The 17,678-nt window shown below is 37.4% G+C and overlaps 1 protein-coding gene across 18 annotated transcripts in view; it reads left to right on the top strand.

Annotated features, from left to right (window-relative positions):
- The window catches only part of MYT1L (myelin transcription factor 1 like), a 265,036-nt gene that overhangs the window by 159,435 nt on the left and 87,923 nt on the right, over positions 1-17,678 (top strand). For all 18 annotated transcript variants that reach the window (XM_087916643.1, XM_087916631.1, XM_087916640.1 and 15 more), the window contains 3 exons: positions 2,082-2,136; positions 2,332-2,365; positions 2,666-2,728. In XM_087916643.1, coding sequence (XP_087772769.1) covers positions 2,082-2,136; positions 2,332-2,365; positions 2,666-2,728 — 152 coding nt within the window. The remainder of the gene's footprint in view (positions 1-2,081; positions 2,137-2,331; positions 2,366-2,665; positions 2,729-17,678) is intronic.

The raw sequence follows: 17,678 nt of genomic DNA, 5'->3' as shown, positions 1-17,678 counted from the left end.
ATCAGGGAGAGGGAACAAAAAAAGATATACAGCTGAATTTTTTAGACATCATGTTTTAACTATTGAACTGAGATAAACATGGCAGACAACATGCGTAAATGCTAAGTTATCACAAGCCGCTGGGATAAAGCACTTTCAATATTCATGAACGATACAGATAATCTTTGACTTACAGCTATAACTGAGCCCAAAATTTCTGTTGCTAAGCGAGGCAATTGTTAAGTGAGTTGCACCTCATTTTACGATCTTTCTTGCCACAGTTGTTGAGCGAATCACTGCAATTGTTAAGTTAGTAATATGATTGTTGAGTGAATCTGGCTTCCCCCGTTGACTTTGCTTGTTGGAAGCTGACTGGGAAGGTTACAAATGCCGATTACATGACTCCTGGACAGTGCAACTGTCCGAAATAAATAACAATTGCCTAGTGCTCAAATTCAGATCCCATGACCATGGGCATGCTGCAACAGTCATAAGTGTGAAAAATGGCCATAAGTCACTTTTTTCAGGGCAGTTGTAACTTTGAGTGGTCACTAAATTAATAGTTGTAAGTAGATGACTACCTGTACACATTTAGTTCTATCACTTTTCCAGCGTGCTGAGTTCAGTTCCATAAAGAAAGGCAAGAACAGAGAAAAAGGTTGGCATATAGAGGTTAGAATTCATAGCTGCACTATCCCTCTTGTAAAAAGTTTGGGAAGTGCCTTTTCCCTTGTTCCCATTAACCTCCTGGGGAGAGTTTTAAAACTGTCCCAATCCTGTAGCTTTATTAAGACAGCTGAGGGTGTGGTGAACTCTTAATGTACTGACAGCACTAGCAGAAAAATAAAACATTTCAGTAGCAAAACAAAATCCAGCTGTTGTAGCTGTTACAATCAAGATGCTGAGAGCTGAGAACGCAATTCAAGGTTAGCCTTGTCATCTGTTGTTAAGCTTACAGTTTAACACGTCATAATATAAATGTCATTGTCAGGCTGCTTTAATAAATGTCAAGAAATCCACCCCACCATTTTGTATTGGCCGTATGTATTAGTTTAACGGAAGCATTGTAACCATTCCTGAAACAATGGAGAAGCCATCAAATCTGCAAAATGTTTCAAAATCCTACAAAGCACTATACTTTAGTGTGCAAATCTGATTCAGCAGAATTTGACCAATGCTTTTTTAAATAAAAGTAGCCTCTCAAAGTTTTGCATAGTCCTAACACAAATGTGTACCCTTAATGATAAGTAAACCAACATAATAGGCCTCTAGCCAACTGAATGCTTCAAAACAGCCTGATGCTGAACTATTAAATTTAGTATTTTAAATAATTTTAAACTGGCCAAACATGAGCCATAATGAGTGTTTTCTGTTAAAAAGTTACTCATCTATATACAGTAATCTTTAATCTGCTATGTGCTTTAACTATAACCCAGTCGTGTTTTTATGCTGATAAAAAGATAATGTGCACTGATATTTGTGATGAGTGGAATTTCTAAACAAAAAGGGAAAACCTTTAGGTTTTCTATTAATTCAAAATGGAAAACATTTTATTTTTAAATTACTTACAATGCATAGATATATAAGAATAATTTATTTAGATATTTATAGTAGACAGATTCTTTTTTCTATAGTAAAAACCCAGAAGATACATCAAATCTCAATATTCCATTGTGTTTCTCCTTTCTTCTTATGCAAAAAATAAAACAATCTTGATTGAAAGTCTCCCAGTACAGTGTGGCAGTTTCACGTTGTAAAAAAAAAAAAAATCAGTTATGTTCTGCCAATATTGGGTTGCCATTAAAGAAAGTGGGAATGAAGGAATCTACCGTTCTTTTTTTTTTATGCATAAAAGAGTTGTGAAAAGGGAGCACACGCAGTTAATGTAAGAAATTACCCTGTGGGCTTTTGTTCTCAAACAAATATTGAGAGCTCTTTTGAAAAAAAAAAAAAAAACCCTTCAGTGCAGGCTGTTTACTTGCAGGATAAAATGGAATTAAAATATTGTCAATAAATTGTGTATGAGAGCCTGTATCTGTCTGTGCATTGATAGTCTGTGCATGCAGGATAAGAGCTTTGACTGCCTGCTAATCTATTCCCAGATGGAGGTGGAGGCAGACGAGAAGCGCCATCGCACACGGTCCAAAGGTGTTCGAGGTACGTTGCTTGCTTCAGTAAATCACTCAAGGCCCCTGCTCAGGGTGACCTTCATCCTCCAGAATCTCTTTGCATGATGCATGGTGACCCTTGCTTTTTTCTTTTTTTAACAGCCTTTTTGGGCAATTTTCAGCAGAAGAGGGGGAGTACTTGTAATAGATGATAAATTTTTATATATTTTCCATCTCTCTGCAGTTCCCGTGGAACCAGCCATACAAGAGCTGTTCAGGTTAGTGTGCTGAGTGTAAAATGTATCCCCATTAGCAATTTAGAAAATTCATGTCTTTTAATGGGTATAATGCACTTTCAAGTTCATTGGTGGCTTGCTCATGCCCTGCTGCACTGATGAAATTAATTCCCCTGGGATTTACTAATAAAAAGCATTCCCTCCTCCCTTTTCCCTTCAGTTATTTGATTTCTCTTTCTCTCTCTTTGTTGCCCTCTATCTCTGTAACACCTATTGCCTGCATTTAATACAATTTCTATGCAGCACGTAGAAACCTTTATAATTAATTCATTTTTTTTATAGCTGCCCTACTCCTGGCTGTGATGGCAGTGGTCATGTTAGTGGCAAATATGCAAGACACAGAAGGTAATGTGTGTGTGTGTGTGTGTGTGTGTGTGTGTGGAGACTGTGTGTTAGTGATGGATTAAACTGAAGGCATCTAATAAGCAAGTTACCTGACTTGACTGCCTTAATGACCTAGTCGTAATGGCTGGAAACTGATAGTATCGTCAAGAAATTTGTTTGCACTTGCATTCTGCCCCTGCCTCTTTGCACTTAATTGCAGTCTCATTTTATTCTAACGCTCTAATCATTTACTTTCTCTCCCACAAATTGAGATCTTACAATATGATCAAAGAAGGAAATGCAATTGTCCTTTCCTAACTTTTTGATCAAATGTATTTCTGATTAGACATATCAATCATGCTGGCAATCCCTGGATGTCAGCACCATAAAATATCCTTTATTTGAAGACATTCCTACTTTTCTACCATTAGGCAGGTTATGCAGTTCTAGCGAACTTATATAGCAAATTAAAATAGGGCTGCTGACATTTTTTTCCCAGTCAGCATGATTACTGCCATTTAACCTGGTTCCTAAGCGAAATAAAAACACAGGCTTTTCAGCACAAAAAGTTCAGGGATAGCGTTACATTGAAAGGAAAATATCTAGGAAGTACCACTGAATACCACATAGATTTGATTAGTATTAGTACTAAGAAATATAGACTAATATAATTGTGGATTACAAATTTGTGATTGTTATTCGTGTTACAGCTTTACCATGTTTTATATAGATGATTGCATTATTTATATGTTTGCAGAGCAAAATTTTTATTTCTGTATTTTAAGTGAAGGAGTGTAGATGATTTCAGAGGAATGATTTTGATATATGCCCAATTCACACCCCAAATGCACATTTATGCTACTTGCTTATCACAGAAGTGCCAAACCCTAATCCTATAATATTGAAAGCTGCCTTCAAATGTTTCAAAAGAACGAAATTATAAAGACAACAAGTGGCAGCTCTACTGAGTATGAAGTTTAATGCATATAGATTTATGGATATTAATGGGTAAAATACTTTTAACACTGGGTTGGATCATAAACAAAGTAGTGCTTATTCTCTAAGTGTTTTCCAACCATTTTATTTCGATTCATGGATATTATTAACTCCTCGGTGCATCAGATCTTGATACAATTTCTTCTAAGCTATATTTCAAAGTCTTGCAGTTAGAGCAATTAAAACTAAATTTAGGGAATAGAATTTCTCCATTATCAAGTCATAGCGAATACTAAGACCTATTTGTCATTGCAGGTGGGTAAAGTTGCCAGAAAGGCTGCCTAGGAAATTTTGCTGTGCATTTTCCATTGGTTTGGTTTTTGTGTTTAAACATTGAAGAGAGTAGTCATGCATACATAATTTGGGTATATAATATGCTACATTTCTTAGCTTCATCCTTGCTTTTACATTACAATGGCCAAAGTTTTTGGAAAAAAAAAATTGAAAAGAGTACACTGATTTGAGGATGAAATCAAAATTATTTTTGTCATGCACATTAATATGTATATGTAGTATCCCAGATGTTCATCAGATTCTAATATGTATATGCATATTGTATTAAAGGAATCAATAAAACCCCAATCCTATAATAAACTACACTAATGCCAGAGTTTAAATTCTCTAAATTCAGTGGAATTTAAGGAATTGGGATGGAAGGATGGAATGAGTAAAGAAAGCAATATAAACTTTGATGACTCTATACCCTTAATCACAAAGGGTTTCGAAGTAACTATCATGGCACACAATTCAGTCCTATGAAAGCAGTACAAAGATTTTAAGAAGACTACCCTAGCTTAGACATATAATGGGAGCATAGTTCTACGTTATATGCAGATAAATACATTTGTTCCTTGGAGCACTAAGAATAAGTTGAATAAAATTAACTGATATTTATTTTTATTTGATACTATGAATCATGGCCTAGGAAGACACAATAACCCAAAATCTAAACAAATTCTGCAGACAGGCGAACTATATTCTTTGTTGCATGACAGTTTTTAATTCATTTTCTAGTGAATGCAAGAAAAAGACCTGAAGATATTGTTGCTCAGCATGAGATTTAGAGTCAGTGCTTGCAAGGAAATTGGAAAGAGCAGCAGTGCCCCGATTCCATGCTTCTTATGCATATAAACTCAGTTCTGTTCAGACATGATAACCATGCAGTCTAACTATGATATGATAGTTCTAGGCCAATCCCATTTGATATCACTGAGGGCAAGTGATATAAATTCTTTATGGTATAAATGATTTCATACAATCAGAATTATGAAAAGGAATGTCTTTTTAGACCTTGTCAAAATGTTTGTGAAAAAAAAATGAATAATTTTGCCTCAGAGCTACAGGCTTAGAAGTTACAACTTTTTTTGCACAGAGTCCATCTTGTTTAACTCTTGTTTTTTCCCCGTTTTCTGCTTCCATGCTAATGTGGCCCTGATATCTGTTTCTGGAATTTGATTATCTTAAGGGTAATGTTGAAATAAAGATGCATCATACATAATATTTGTGAACAGTATAACAATTTAGGATCCAAGTCTGTATTTATTCAATAACGGGGAATTTTTTATAAACCCTGTATGATTTTAAAATTATACCCTATTATTTATTCAGCTTTTAAAAAAATTATACCCCACCTAGAAGACTGCCTTTCCAAACACAATCTGAAAGAAAAATTGTTTATTTATTTTCATTGTATAGGTAGGTACAATCGTACAAAACAAAACAATTCGTTAAGTTAGAAGAGACATAAATTTATTTAATTCTGTTTTTGCTGGCTATATTTTTGTCAGCTCACAACCATTATACAGATGATTAATGTATACAATTAAATCTTACTTCCCAAAAACTTTTAAATCAAGCTATTGGTTAAATTACATTGCCATGTGAATTTTTGAAGAATTCTTAAAATTAAGTGCTATTCTTTCATTTAAAGTAAGTTAGGTGAGATTTCCAAAGATTTTAAAATATAATATATGGTTGCAGAAGATGGAAAAGCAATTCAAGTGTACAACTATTTTCCATTTAGGGTTTTGTAATAGAGATTAAGTTCATTTGCAGGTGTGATTTTACTTTTTTGACCCAATCCTGCTGCATCAATACATGAACAGACTGAAGCTGTTAATTAAATGAAATTTGAGGACATTTCATCAGACTATTTGGAGAAGGACCAATGGGGGGAAGGGGTAGACCTGGCTGTTAACAAACTTTAATTATCAGTTATGTCCATAGAACAGATCCCTTATTAATATGACTACAAAAAGAAGTTTTCAGTTACAATTTTAATGTAATATTTGTTTTAAATAATGTTTTATTTTTTTTAACGTATTGCCAATATCTCTTTGTTCTCAGTATTATTTTACATTTGTAGAAAATCAAAAGCAATGCGTATAAAATGAAATGAAATTATGTCAGTAATTTCTATACCCATTTTTCATGTCCTAAATTACTGCTTCCTTCTATTGTTCTTGGGATTTCTATGCTTTTTTAAACTCTACTTCTATATGTTCTTCGTTCTCCCTTCTCACTAAGATCGGATGGGTGGCCATGTACCTCTAATAAATGAAATAACTCCCTCCCTTCATTTTCTGATATTCTTACTTTTATTCTGTTGTAAGTAGGGAAGTATTGGGAAACAGGAAAACCTTTGAACAATTCTATCTCTCTCTTGTCAGTAAAAGCAAAAAAAGAGAGAGGAAAGAACTTTAACCAAAACTGCTACTTCCTTGATATTCCAATTTTTCTGCACATGGAAGGAAGAATGTCTGCTTTGACTTCACAGTGAAATAAAATCCCCATGATGGATATAACTGAGGAAATTGAAACTATTTCCCCTGATACTCAGGGTAATCAAGTGAAAATGAATTAGGGAGATTGCGTACATTTTCACCAAGTGCATTACATAATAATTTAAACTAAATATGATGTCCGGTCACAAATAACAATAAGCCACAATCATTAAGAATTACCTTGAGGTAAGACGGGCAGACTACAAATTTTATCAGTAAAATTTTATAAATTAATAAATAAATAAAATAAATGACATGTCTAGCCAAAATCATCCTGATTAGATATTATCTCAGTATAAGAGATTTCCTACTGCTTCCTTGGCAGTATCTTAGGAGGTGCTGAAGCAAATCTCCTTCTAAACAATAAGGTGATTATACAGGCAGGTCTGTGCCAGCTTCACTTCTTTTCAGGTGAATGCACTCATGAAGAAAGTTTGTGAAAGGTGCCAACACTCCAATTAAAAAGTTAAAACTACTGCTGCTACTACTACTGCTCTTTCCCACTCGCTGCCAAGGAGCTTACACCAAAGCCACTAAGGAACATTTCCACTGAAACAGCCCTTGGTAGAAGCCAGCTTTGCCCTAATGATAGAAACAGTGGCACATGAAATTATTTTGATTATTTGTAAAACTTGTGTCCTGTCTGAGTCTCAATGAGACTGGACAAATCACAACAAATTAAAATAAAACCAATAAAGACAAGATTAAAGATAGCATGAAACATTGTATTCCCTAATTTTGCATTCCTGGTTTTTGTGGTTACCCATTACAGACTGGAGATAAGGCTCCATATATCCTTGCCTGGGGATAAGGAAAGGCCATGTCACGATTTACTCCAATACATGGAGTAAACTTTGGGTGGCCAGGCCATTCCAGTGAAGCTGTAAATTTCTGAAGAAGACACTTAGGATTGATAGCAGTGTTATGAAGATTTTGAGAAGATGGGAAGGGAAAAAAAATGTGAGTTTTTTTCAAGCCGAATGATATCTCTGACCTGGGATTATAACTGAAAAAAAGAGCAAACTTCCCCCAAACATTATCTATTGCCCCAAGTTACCTAAACTAGGAGGGTCCTGCTGTTTTCCACCATTAGCCAAACTTCTCCTAGTGATGGAATACACACTGGGCCTCCTTCAGCTGATTACCCAAAATGTAGAAGATTATACTAGAATTATTAAGGAATTGAGGCCTAAATGATTTCAGGTTCATTTAAATAATTCTATCCCATCTCTTATTTTCATTTTAGAGGAGGCTTGTTTTCTCAGAACTAATTTCCAATTGAAACCACCAGTGTGGTGGTGGTGGTAGTGAGAATACATGTCTCTTCTCCCATGTGTAAATATACGTTTACTAGTAATTTTTACTACAGTATATTCAGTGGTGGGATTCAAAATATTTTACTACTGGTTCTGTGAGCGTGGTTTGGTGGGCGTGGCAGGGGAAGAAAAATCTCCAGTCGGGGTATTTGCCGGTTCTCCAAACTACTCAAAATTTCCACTACTGTTTCTCTAGAACTGCCCAGAACCTGATGAATACCACCTCTGAGTACATTGAGGAAGTTATTTGCACAGGGCACCAAAGTATAGTATAGGAATACTTTTTGCTGTCCCGAGTCATCATCTTTAAAAATGATATTTTTCCTGATGTTTTTTAAAAAAGAGCCTATGAAATTACTTCTGTTTTTTTTTAAAGCATATTAATTACAAAACTACAATTAAAATGAGGAATCTCTATTTTAAGAAATAACCTGTCTAATCTCTACCCAGAATTCACATCTAGACTTTTAAAAAAAATGAGAGGAAGGAAGAGGGAGACAACTGTGGCAAAAACCAGTCATTCCTTTTCTTTGCCACTTTGGAAATCCTTTTTTCAATCTTTTCCCCTAGGACATCTCTCTGGCCCATTTCGTCCTTTTTAATCAATAGAATCACCTTACTAACTGGTTAAAAATAAAATGTTTTATTTGACCAACCCCATCTCTCTTTCCTTCTGCTTAGGCTTTTTTAAAAAGAGGCTAGGAAAGTGGGGAAATAAATCCTGGAAACTGATTTTTAAAAGTAAATACTGATCCATTTAGGCTTTAACTCTCTGAGTAAAGAATGGAGTGAAATAGAATAGCTATGTTTGCACTAGCATTCTCTTAAGTGTTTGCTGAATGTATCTCTCTGATGAGAAAATCCTTTCTTATTTGAGAATTGCCGAGTTCTCTCTGCCGTTGTGCCCATTCCTCTTCCCCCCTCCCCCGTCCCTCTGTGCTTCTTATACCTTTTCACCCACCGGTTTGATTGCCATGACTGCAGCCGTGGGTGAATAATTGCCTGTCTTCACAGGAGCATGTTCTGGAGCTAAAGTCGAGTGCTTGCTTCCTGATGTATGCCTCATTTGGATTCTGCCGACAGCCTAGAGGCTGTATTATTCATGCCTTGACACATAGCACTCACTAAAAGCATTGGAACTGGGCCAAGGACTGGCAGGAAGATAGCGGAACATTGCCTCTGCAACAGAGAGAAGCATGTATAATAAAGGGGTGAGGAAAAAAGCAACGGGGAAGGGGGAAATCCTCATACCTTCTCTTTCAACGGTTCTTCTTTTGATGGGGGTCGGGCGGGGGGGAGAAAGAGGGATTCATTTGCATGAAAATAAAGAAATGGATTTTTTTTTCCAAAAAAAATTATCTCCTTCCTCTTGATTTTGCTACCCTCCCCGCTCCGGCTCTCCATCCCACCTCCTTAAAACCATGCTTGAAAGTTTAACACAATTTTCCACATTTAATTGCAAAGCTGATTTTAATTAGTAAGGCCCTGCATGTGAAAAATGAAGATTCCACTTGGGTGAGTGTAACACATTGCAGTGTCTGTTGGATGCTCTAATTAATGTATGGCGGCTGTATAACGTAATGCACAGTGGGATATTTATGAAAAATTCTGGGCACGCAGGCCCAGATCTGTATGTTCTGGAGTCCACGTAGATAAATAACTCCCATGTCCCGCCCAATTCTTTATGAGACATCATTGTGCGTGCCATCCTTCCATCCATAAAGTTTATGACTTGCCTGTATTTGTCATTGATGTTATAAATCAGAAGGCAGGATATACATATTTTAATATTAATTTTAAAGAAAGATTTGGTTGAGTGGCCTTCCAGGTGAGCTAAAAGGGTGAGGATGTACTGATGTACTATACTGAAACTGTACTAAAAGCTCATGTAAATCCTGGGATGAAATGGGGGGGACATGGGTGGGTGGGTGGGTGAATATGGGCATGTTTAATTTAATACATTTTTATTATACTTGTTGGGCTGTGGCACCTAATACATCATTCAGACATTGGTATCAGCCTGAAATATTTCCTAACAGTTTCTAAACTATCAGTATTGTGCTCATAGAACAAACCAAAACCCAAAATCAAGCAACATTGTGGCTTAGCATAATGTGTAGCCCAGTCACTTCAAAGACTCGTGGAGAAGACTTTCTCAAAGTTATTTCATTATTTTTTGTCAACTAAAGTAACTGAAGCTTTATGCCTCTGACACATTTGAAAACACAGTTTCTATCAGAGGCATCCAAGGGACATCAAGATGGTGGCTGTGATTGTGCAGTTGAAGTCCTGCCCTTTTGTGCATGTGTCATACACCGCAATGCACATAAAAATGCGGAGGACTCTGATTGCACAGCTGCAACTGCCATCCTGACTTTTTTGACCTTCACTATGTGCATCCCTGAATATCAAAGGTATCATCAGGATGTTAAAAATGTTTCCCTTATGTATACAAAGTTCATTACTAAGATCAACCCAAAAACATATGTTGAAGTTAATTGTTAATTTATGGTTTCAGAAAGTGCTTAAGAGCCTTGGTGGCGCAGTGGTTAGAGTGCAGTACTGCAAGCTATTTCTGCTGCAGACCGCTGCCTGCAATTTGGCAGATCGAATCTCACCAGGCTCAAGGTTGACTCAGCCTTCCATCCTTCCGAAGTGGGTAAAATGAGGACCCAAATTACTGGGGGTGATATGCTGACTCTGTAAACCACTTAGGGAGGGGTGTGAAGCACTATAAAGTGGCATATAAGTCTAAGGGCAAAAGTGAAAAAAGCAGCAAATCTGGAAGACCGGATCTGATCTAAAGTTTCTGGCAATGGCAGGCCCCTGGTGCTTCCATGACAATAACTCATCTTTCATTTAGTAGTTGACAGACACTGCTCTCTCCTAGTGTTTCTCTCCTAGTATTTCTGTTGCCATCACGTTACTTTCAATTAGGAAGTTCATACTGGGGTAGGAATTGTAGACCAGGTTTGGGTGTGGAAATGTCTTTTTTGAACAATATTTTTTCTAATGGAGATATGCAACCATGTACTTTGTGTTTGAAATCTATCATTGGCTCAACAACAGAATAAAAGAACTACGCTGTATTTTTACAAGAGCGTTTACAACATTCATATTGTGTCATCCGGTGCTCCATTCAAAATCCAAGAAAGAAATACTTAGACTCCTTTAATCAGAGAAAAGATATCTTTTACTGGAAATCAAGTGGTAGCAACAAAAGAATTCTAAATCTGAGAAAATGGGCATGTAAATCACATATACAAAGCAATGGCAATGCTCCCACCCCCAACAGTTCAACTGTTTCATCCAATTAAAAGTTGTGTATATCATCATGTGGGCATCTCCAGGTGATGATGAGGCTTCTGTCCGTTGACCTTTGTTGGGTATATGAATATTCCAACTGGTTTGGGTTGAATAAATATGTAAACCTAGGATTAAGTGTTATGTAGCTTTAAAGCTAGAAACTGCAATGTCATTGTGGGTGCGGTTGCAGGCAGCCATATAGGTAGGAGGGGAAACGTAATAGCCCCGGCTTCTGGATGCAACTGTCTGAGTCCGGCTTCTGGATGCACCTGGTTACTGTTCCTGGTCTGTTGCCTGCTGTGTATTGGAACGTCTATCTGCTTACCTTGGAGGCTACTGTGCCAGATACCATTTCACCTGAACACAAGGACTGTTTCCTGGTGAGCTGAGGATTCAGCATTGTATTTGAGAGAAAGGTATCTTAAGAAGAAGATATATAAGCAGATAAGGACATTGTATTTACTGTTTAAAAGACTTGATAACTGGATTGATAAACTGGATACCAACATATGGACTGAATGACTATTCTTAATCTCTGTATGAATTAAATACCTATTTAAAACCACAAACAGTGTTTTTGTCTCAAGTGTGTGTATACTCCTGGGCCCAGCCTCTCTCTCATTTGGCTGCCTGGCTTGACTGCTGCTGTGCACTCAGCTAGGGGGTTTATCCCCAAACACTAACATTGGTTATGGGCCCAGCAGTGTGCACAGTCTAGCTAACCAGGATATACCAGTGAGAGTTTTGGTCAAGAGTTACACATTACTGTAAAGACAAACTGTTTGTTGAATAGTTATTTTTCTGCAGAGCAATGGCACAAGTAAATTTGCCAAGTCTGTCCATGATAGCCAGACTAGATGGAACAAACTATGTTTCATGGTCAATGAAGTGTAGTTTACTGCTACGAAGAGAAGGCTTGTGGGACATAATTACAAACCCACCAGATGTATCAAACTTAAATCCTAATGATGAAGAGGATTATAAACTGATACAGGACTATGAAAGAAAGAATGAGCAGGCTTTGTGCATCATAGGTCTCACCCTGTCTGACCAGCAACTCATTCATATCCGAGGGGTGGAAAATGCTGCAGACTGCTGGGATAATCTTAGAAGGATTTATGTTCGAGACAGTGTAGGAGCTCATATCAATCTTACACGGAAGCTGTTTAGAACACATCTTGAGATAAATGGGGACATGTTTACTCATTTAAACTGTATGAAAAGCATTTTTCAACAACTGCAAGAAAAAGAGCTTATATTTAATGAGTTGCAACAAGTATACATTATACTGTCTTCTTTGGATCCAACCTATGATGATTTTGTGACTGCATTGGAAGTATTGCCTAAAGACAGTTTATCAGTAACTGAGATAACCGGCCGGCTATTAGAGGAAGCCAGGAGAAGGAGTGAACGTGAACAGCTGAGGGAAGATAAACATAACGAAGAGAAATTATCTTCAAAGCTTGAGAGAAACCAGCTGTGTAAAGTAAAGCACCCGGAAGAAGAGAAGTTATCTTCAACGGCATACACAATTAAAAAGTGTTTTAATTGTGGAGGCAGAGGACATTTGGCAAGATTCTGCAGAAAAGGAAAACGCCAGAATATAAAGAAGCCAAAGAAATCCTTTGAACTGGCCATGTTTAGCAATTGTGATATTAAGAATAATAAGTGCAAACTGAAAAGAGATGGCAAAAAGGTAACTGCTGCTTTAAATGGAGCATTGTATGTCTTGCATGACAGTAAGAAAGGGGAGGCACAAACTGTATTTAATTATACCAAGCCTCATGATGAATGTATCCATTTATTGCATAGGCGTTTGGGGCATGTAAATTTTAAAATGCTAAAACGTACAGTAGAGTTATCTGAAGGGATAAGGTTAAAGCCCTGTGATAAGTATTTGCGTTGTAATGTCTGTTGTGAAGATAAGAGTAAAATATTGCCTGCAAATAGGCTAAATGGTTTTAAAACCACAGAACCTTTAGAAGTAGTATTTGCAGACATTATAGGTCCAAAGAAACCCAGTATGGGGGGTGCTCGATATATACTGAGCATTATGGACCATTACTCTAGATATGGGTTTTGCTACTTAATGAAAAGCAAAACTGAAACATATCAACATTTCTTCAACTGGTTAAAGTTTGCTGAAAGAAAGACTAAACGGCAACTGATAACCTTGGTGACAGATAATGGTACGGAATTTGTTAACAGCAAATTCCAGAGTAGATTAAAGGCAGCTGGAATAGCTCATAAGACATCTGCACCATACAGACCACAGCACAATGCATATGTTGAAAGGCGAGGCCAAACATTGCAGGCGATGACCCGTACTATGTTAACTGATTCTGGGTTACCTGATTCTTTGTGGGGGGAGGCCACAATGTGTGCTAACCATTTATTAAATAATGTGGTTAACTCAACCACTGGTGAAATACCATTCACCATGTGGCATGGCAGGAAGCCTGATTTGAGTTACCTGCACACATTTGGTGCACCAGCATGGGTGCATATCCCTACACAACTCAGGCGTAAAGGGCAACACAGAGCTAAACAATTATTCTTCGTTGGTTACCAAGCTAACCATAGGGCATATAGATTTTGGGAGAAAGGCACATCTAAGGTGTTATGTAGTGCTAATGCCCAATTTCTAGAGCACGTAGGATGGGATAAGTTAGAGCAGGATAACAATAAAGAGGTGATTATTGAATCCTATAGAAATCCCATTAAGTATCCCTGTAACTTTAAGAAAAATGTAAAGAGAGAAGTACAGGAAGAGATTGTGCCCATAGAAGAAGAAAAGGAAGAAATAGCTGAGGATAAGGAACAGGTTGTAACTCAACCAAGCCCAGTAATACCCAGAAGGACTACACGTATTTCTAGACCGCCTAATAGATACCAGGCTAACACAGTTTGCCAGGTAAATAGAGTTCCATCTACTGTTGATGAGATAAAAAGATATCCTTCTAAAGAGAAAGAAAAATGGTATGCAGCAATAAATAAAGAATTGAAGTCTCTGAAGGATATGCAAGTATATGAGAATGTGAGATTACCTGTTAATGAAAAACCCATTGGCTGCAAGTGGATTTTTAAAATCAAAACTGATAAGGATGGAAACACAATCCATAAGGCAAGGTTAGTAGCCCAAGGCTTTAGACAAAGTGCAAAGGACTATGATGAAGTATTTGCACCTAGTCTGAAAGCAGCCACGTTAAGGGCAGCCTTAGTGTGGGCAGCAAGCAAGCAATATATAGTTAACCATTTAGATGTGGAAACTGCTTACTTGCATGCTCCACTAAGACATACTGTGTATATGAAAAGGCCTAATGGATTTAAAGGAGACAATAATAATGATAATGATTGTTGGTTATTAAAGAAGAGCCTTTATGGTCTTAAACAATCGGGCTATGAATGGAACCAGTATATTGTGAAGGAACTGACCAATATAGGATTTAAAGCTGGTTTAGCTGACCCATGTCTATTTAAGAGAGAAAAGAATGGGAAGATATCATTATTATTGTTGTTTACTGATGATATTGCTCTGATTACTAAAACTAATGATGAAGCAAATGAAATAATAGCATCGTTAGCCAAGAAAGTAAAAATCAAGCAATTAGGAGAGATAAAGAGATATCTAGGATTGAATATACTGAGAACACAGAAAGGGTTTAAGATATCTCAGGAAGATAAGATATCGAAATTGCTAATGGATTATAAGATGGAACTTTGTAAGCCTGCAAAGACTCCAATGAGTCAGGATATTTGCAAAATGGATACACAAAGTCCCATATGTGATAAGGAACTGTATCAATCCTTGATTGGTAGCTTATCATATATTAGCAATTGGTCAAGGCCAGATATTGCTTTTAGTATTAATCAGCTGGCACGACACAATAATAACCCGCTTCAATGTCACTGGATAGCATTGAAAAGAATCCTAAGATATCTTAAAGGTACATTAAACCATGCACTGTATTTAGAACCAGAAGGTGATCTCATATTGAGTGCTTATGCAGATGCTAGTTTTGCATCAGAAAGAGATACTAGAAAGTTGACTTCAGGAATAGCCATAATGCTGGGTAAGACATTAATTGGCTGGAAGTCAATAAGGCAACAGCACATAGGTTTGTCTACTATGGAGGCAGAATTCTCCTGTTTATCACTATTGTGTACTGAGTTGGTAATGTACAAACAAATGTTGAAAGATATGGGTATAACTGTAAACTACCCTGTAGTTGTACATGAAGATAATCAGGCAGCAATTCAAATGGCCACAAGTATTGCAGTTAAAACGAGAAGTAAACATACAGATTTGAGATATCTTAATGTAAGAGAATCTGTACAGAGTAAATTGATACAGCTGGAGTACTGCATGTCGGAGGACAATGTAGCTGATCATTTTACTAAAGCCCAAGGTGCTATTAAGCATCTAGAGAGTTGTAAAAAATATGGGTTTAGATTGTGAAGGCATTGCATATTTATATCACCCAAAAGGGGAGAATGTTGGGTATATGAATATTCCAACTGGTTTGGGTTGAATAAATATGTAAACCTAGGATTAAGTGTTATGTAGCTTTAAAGCTAGAAACTGCAATGTCATTGTGGGTGCGGTTGCAGGCAGCCATATAGGTAGGAGGGGAAACGTAATAGCCCCGGCTTCTGGATGCAACTGTCTGAGTCCGGCTTCTGGATGCACCTGGTTACTGTTCCTGGTCTGTTGCCTGCTGTGTATTGGAACGTCTATCTGCTTACCTTGGAGGCTACTGTGCCAGATACCATTTCACCTGAACACAAGGACTGTTTCCTGGTGAGCTGAGGATTCAGCATTGTATTTGAGAGAAAGGTATCTTAAGAAGAAGATATATAAGCAGATAAGGACATTGTATTTACTGTTTAAAAGACTTGATAACTGGATTGATAAACTGGATACCAACATATGGACTGAATGACTATTCTTAATCTCTGTATGAATTAAATACCTATTTAAAACCACAAACAGTGTTTTTGTCTCAAGTGTGTGTATACTCCTGGGCCCAGCCTCTCTCTCATTTGGCTGCCTGGCTTGACTGCTGCTGTGCACTCAGCTAGGGGGTTTATCCCCAAACACTAACAACCTTGACATAGTTTGATAAAGAGTTGCAGCTGCGCATAGCATAGAATAGAAACCTAAGCAAGAATGTACCTCACCCCCCAGTTAATACAGTTCTGGTTTGTAACACCTCCAGCTCACTTCCCATAACCATTCTCCCCCTCCTCCCCACATTACTTATGACAGCCGAAAGATGCAAAGCAAAGGGAGAAAATGTTGAAGGCTGACACATTGCTTGTTTTGTATATATATATATATATATTTATATTTATATTTATATATATATTTATATATATATATATATATATATATATATATATATATATATATATATATATATATATATATATATATATATATATATATATTGTGTGTGTGTGTGTGTTTTCGTAAGTTTTCGTGGTATTACATGTATGGTATTCAGCTTTGTTGGTATTTTCCCACGTCATTGTGGTTGTGATTTTAAAAGCACAACCACAATGACGTGGAAAATACCCGGACAAAGCTGAATACCATACATACATACATACATACATACATACATATATGGGTCTTTGGTTATTCGGGTTTTCTCCCGCGTAAGATTGGCAGTATCTAGGCAACGCGTTTTGATGAAGTCCCATTCATCATCTTCAGGCTTGTGTCTTCGGCTCTGTGCTTCTCAGAGTGATGTGAGCTTGCAGCTGCTTCTTCCTTTTAACTGCTAGTGGGGGTGTGACTTGATTGGGTGGGGGTTTGGCTGTGTTCTGATTGGGTGGGGTGTGTTCTCATTGGTTTGGGGTTTGGCTGTGTTCTGATTGGTTGGGGGGTTGGCCGTGTTCTGATTGGCTGGAGGCATGTTCTGTTCAGGTGGGGGCTTGGTTGTGCTCAGGTTAGTCTTAGTTGCTGGGGGATTTGAGCTGGTGAGCTGTGATCCTGCTGTTTGGCTTCGAGTTCGTGGTCATGCCGCATCTTCATGGTGGGTGTTAGTTCACTTCATGTATGGCTCGGAGGGGTTTGAAGTGGGTAGTGATGCAGCTGCAGTGCGGCTTCTGGTCCGTGGTCGTGTCTCATCTTCTGTGTGGGTGTGAGTCTGCTTTCTACGTGGAAGTGTGGTGGTGGCATCTTGTGTGGCCCTCATGGGTGTGGGTCTGGTGTCATTCTTCATGTTAGGTACTCGTCTGTTCATGAGGGTGGGTTTCCAAATGGCTGGTAGGCGGGAGGTGTCATCTCGTCTATTCATGCTGTGTGGGCGTTTTTCTATCTCTATGGCTTCTAGATATATATATAAGCATTCCTTTAAATAACCCAAATCACCATACTTGGATCATTGTACCTGGTCCATAATGACATTTTTATTATTATTACTTTAATTGTTATCACTTGTTTTAACCTCCTGTAAGTATCCAGAGATGTTTGTAAGTGTTCAGCAATAGCCGTAGAAGGAAGAAGGAAAAAGATATTGTTTATGCCTATGGGTCTATTGATGGTTCATTTGTTGAAACTAT

This window comes from Pseudonaja textilis, chromosome 1 (genome assembly GCF_049901715.1).
Source record: "Pseudonaja textilis isolate UNSWEBS1 chromosome 1, rPseTex1.2, whole genome shotgun sequence".
NCBI lineage: Eukaryota > Metazoa > Chordata > Lepidosauria > Squamata > Elapidae > Pseudonaja > Pseudonaja textilis.
The sequence above is the reverse complement of the archived record's forward strand: the minus strand, read 5'-3'. Positions and strand labels throughout refer to the sequence as shown.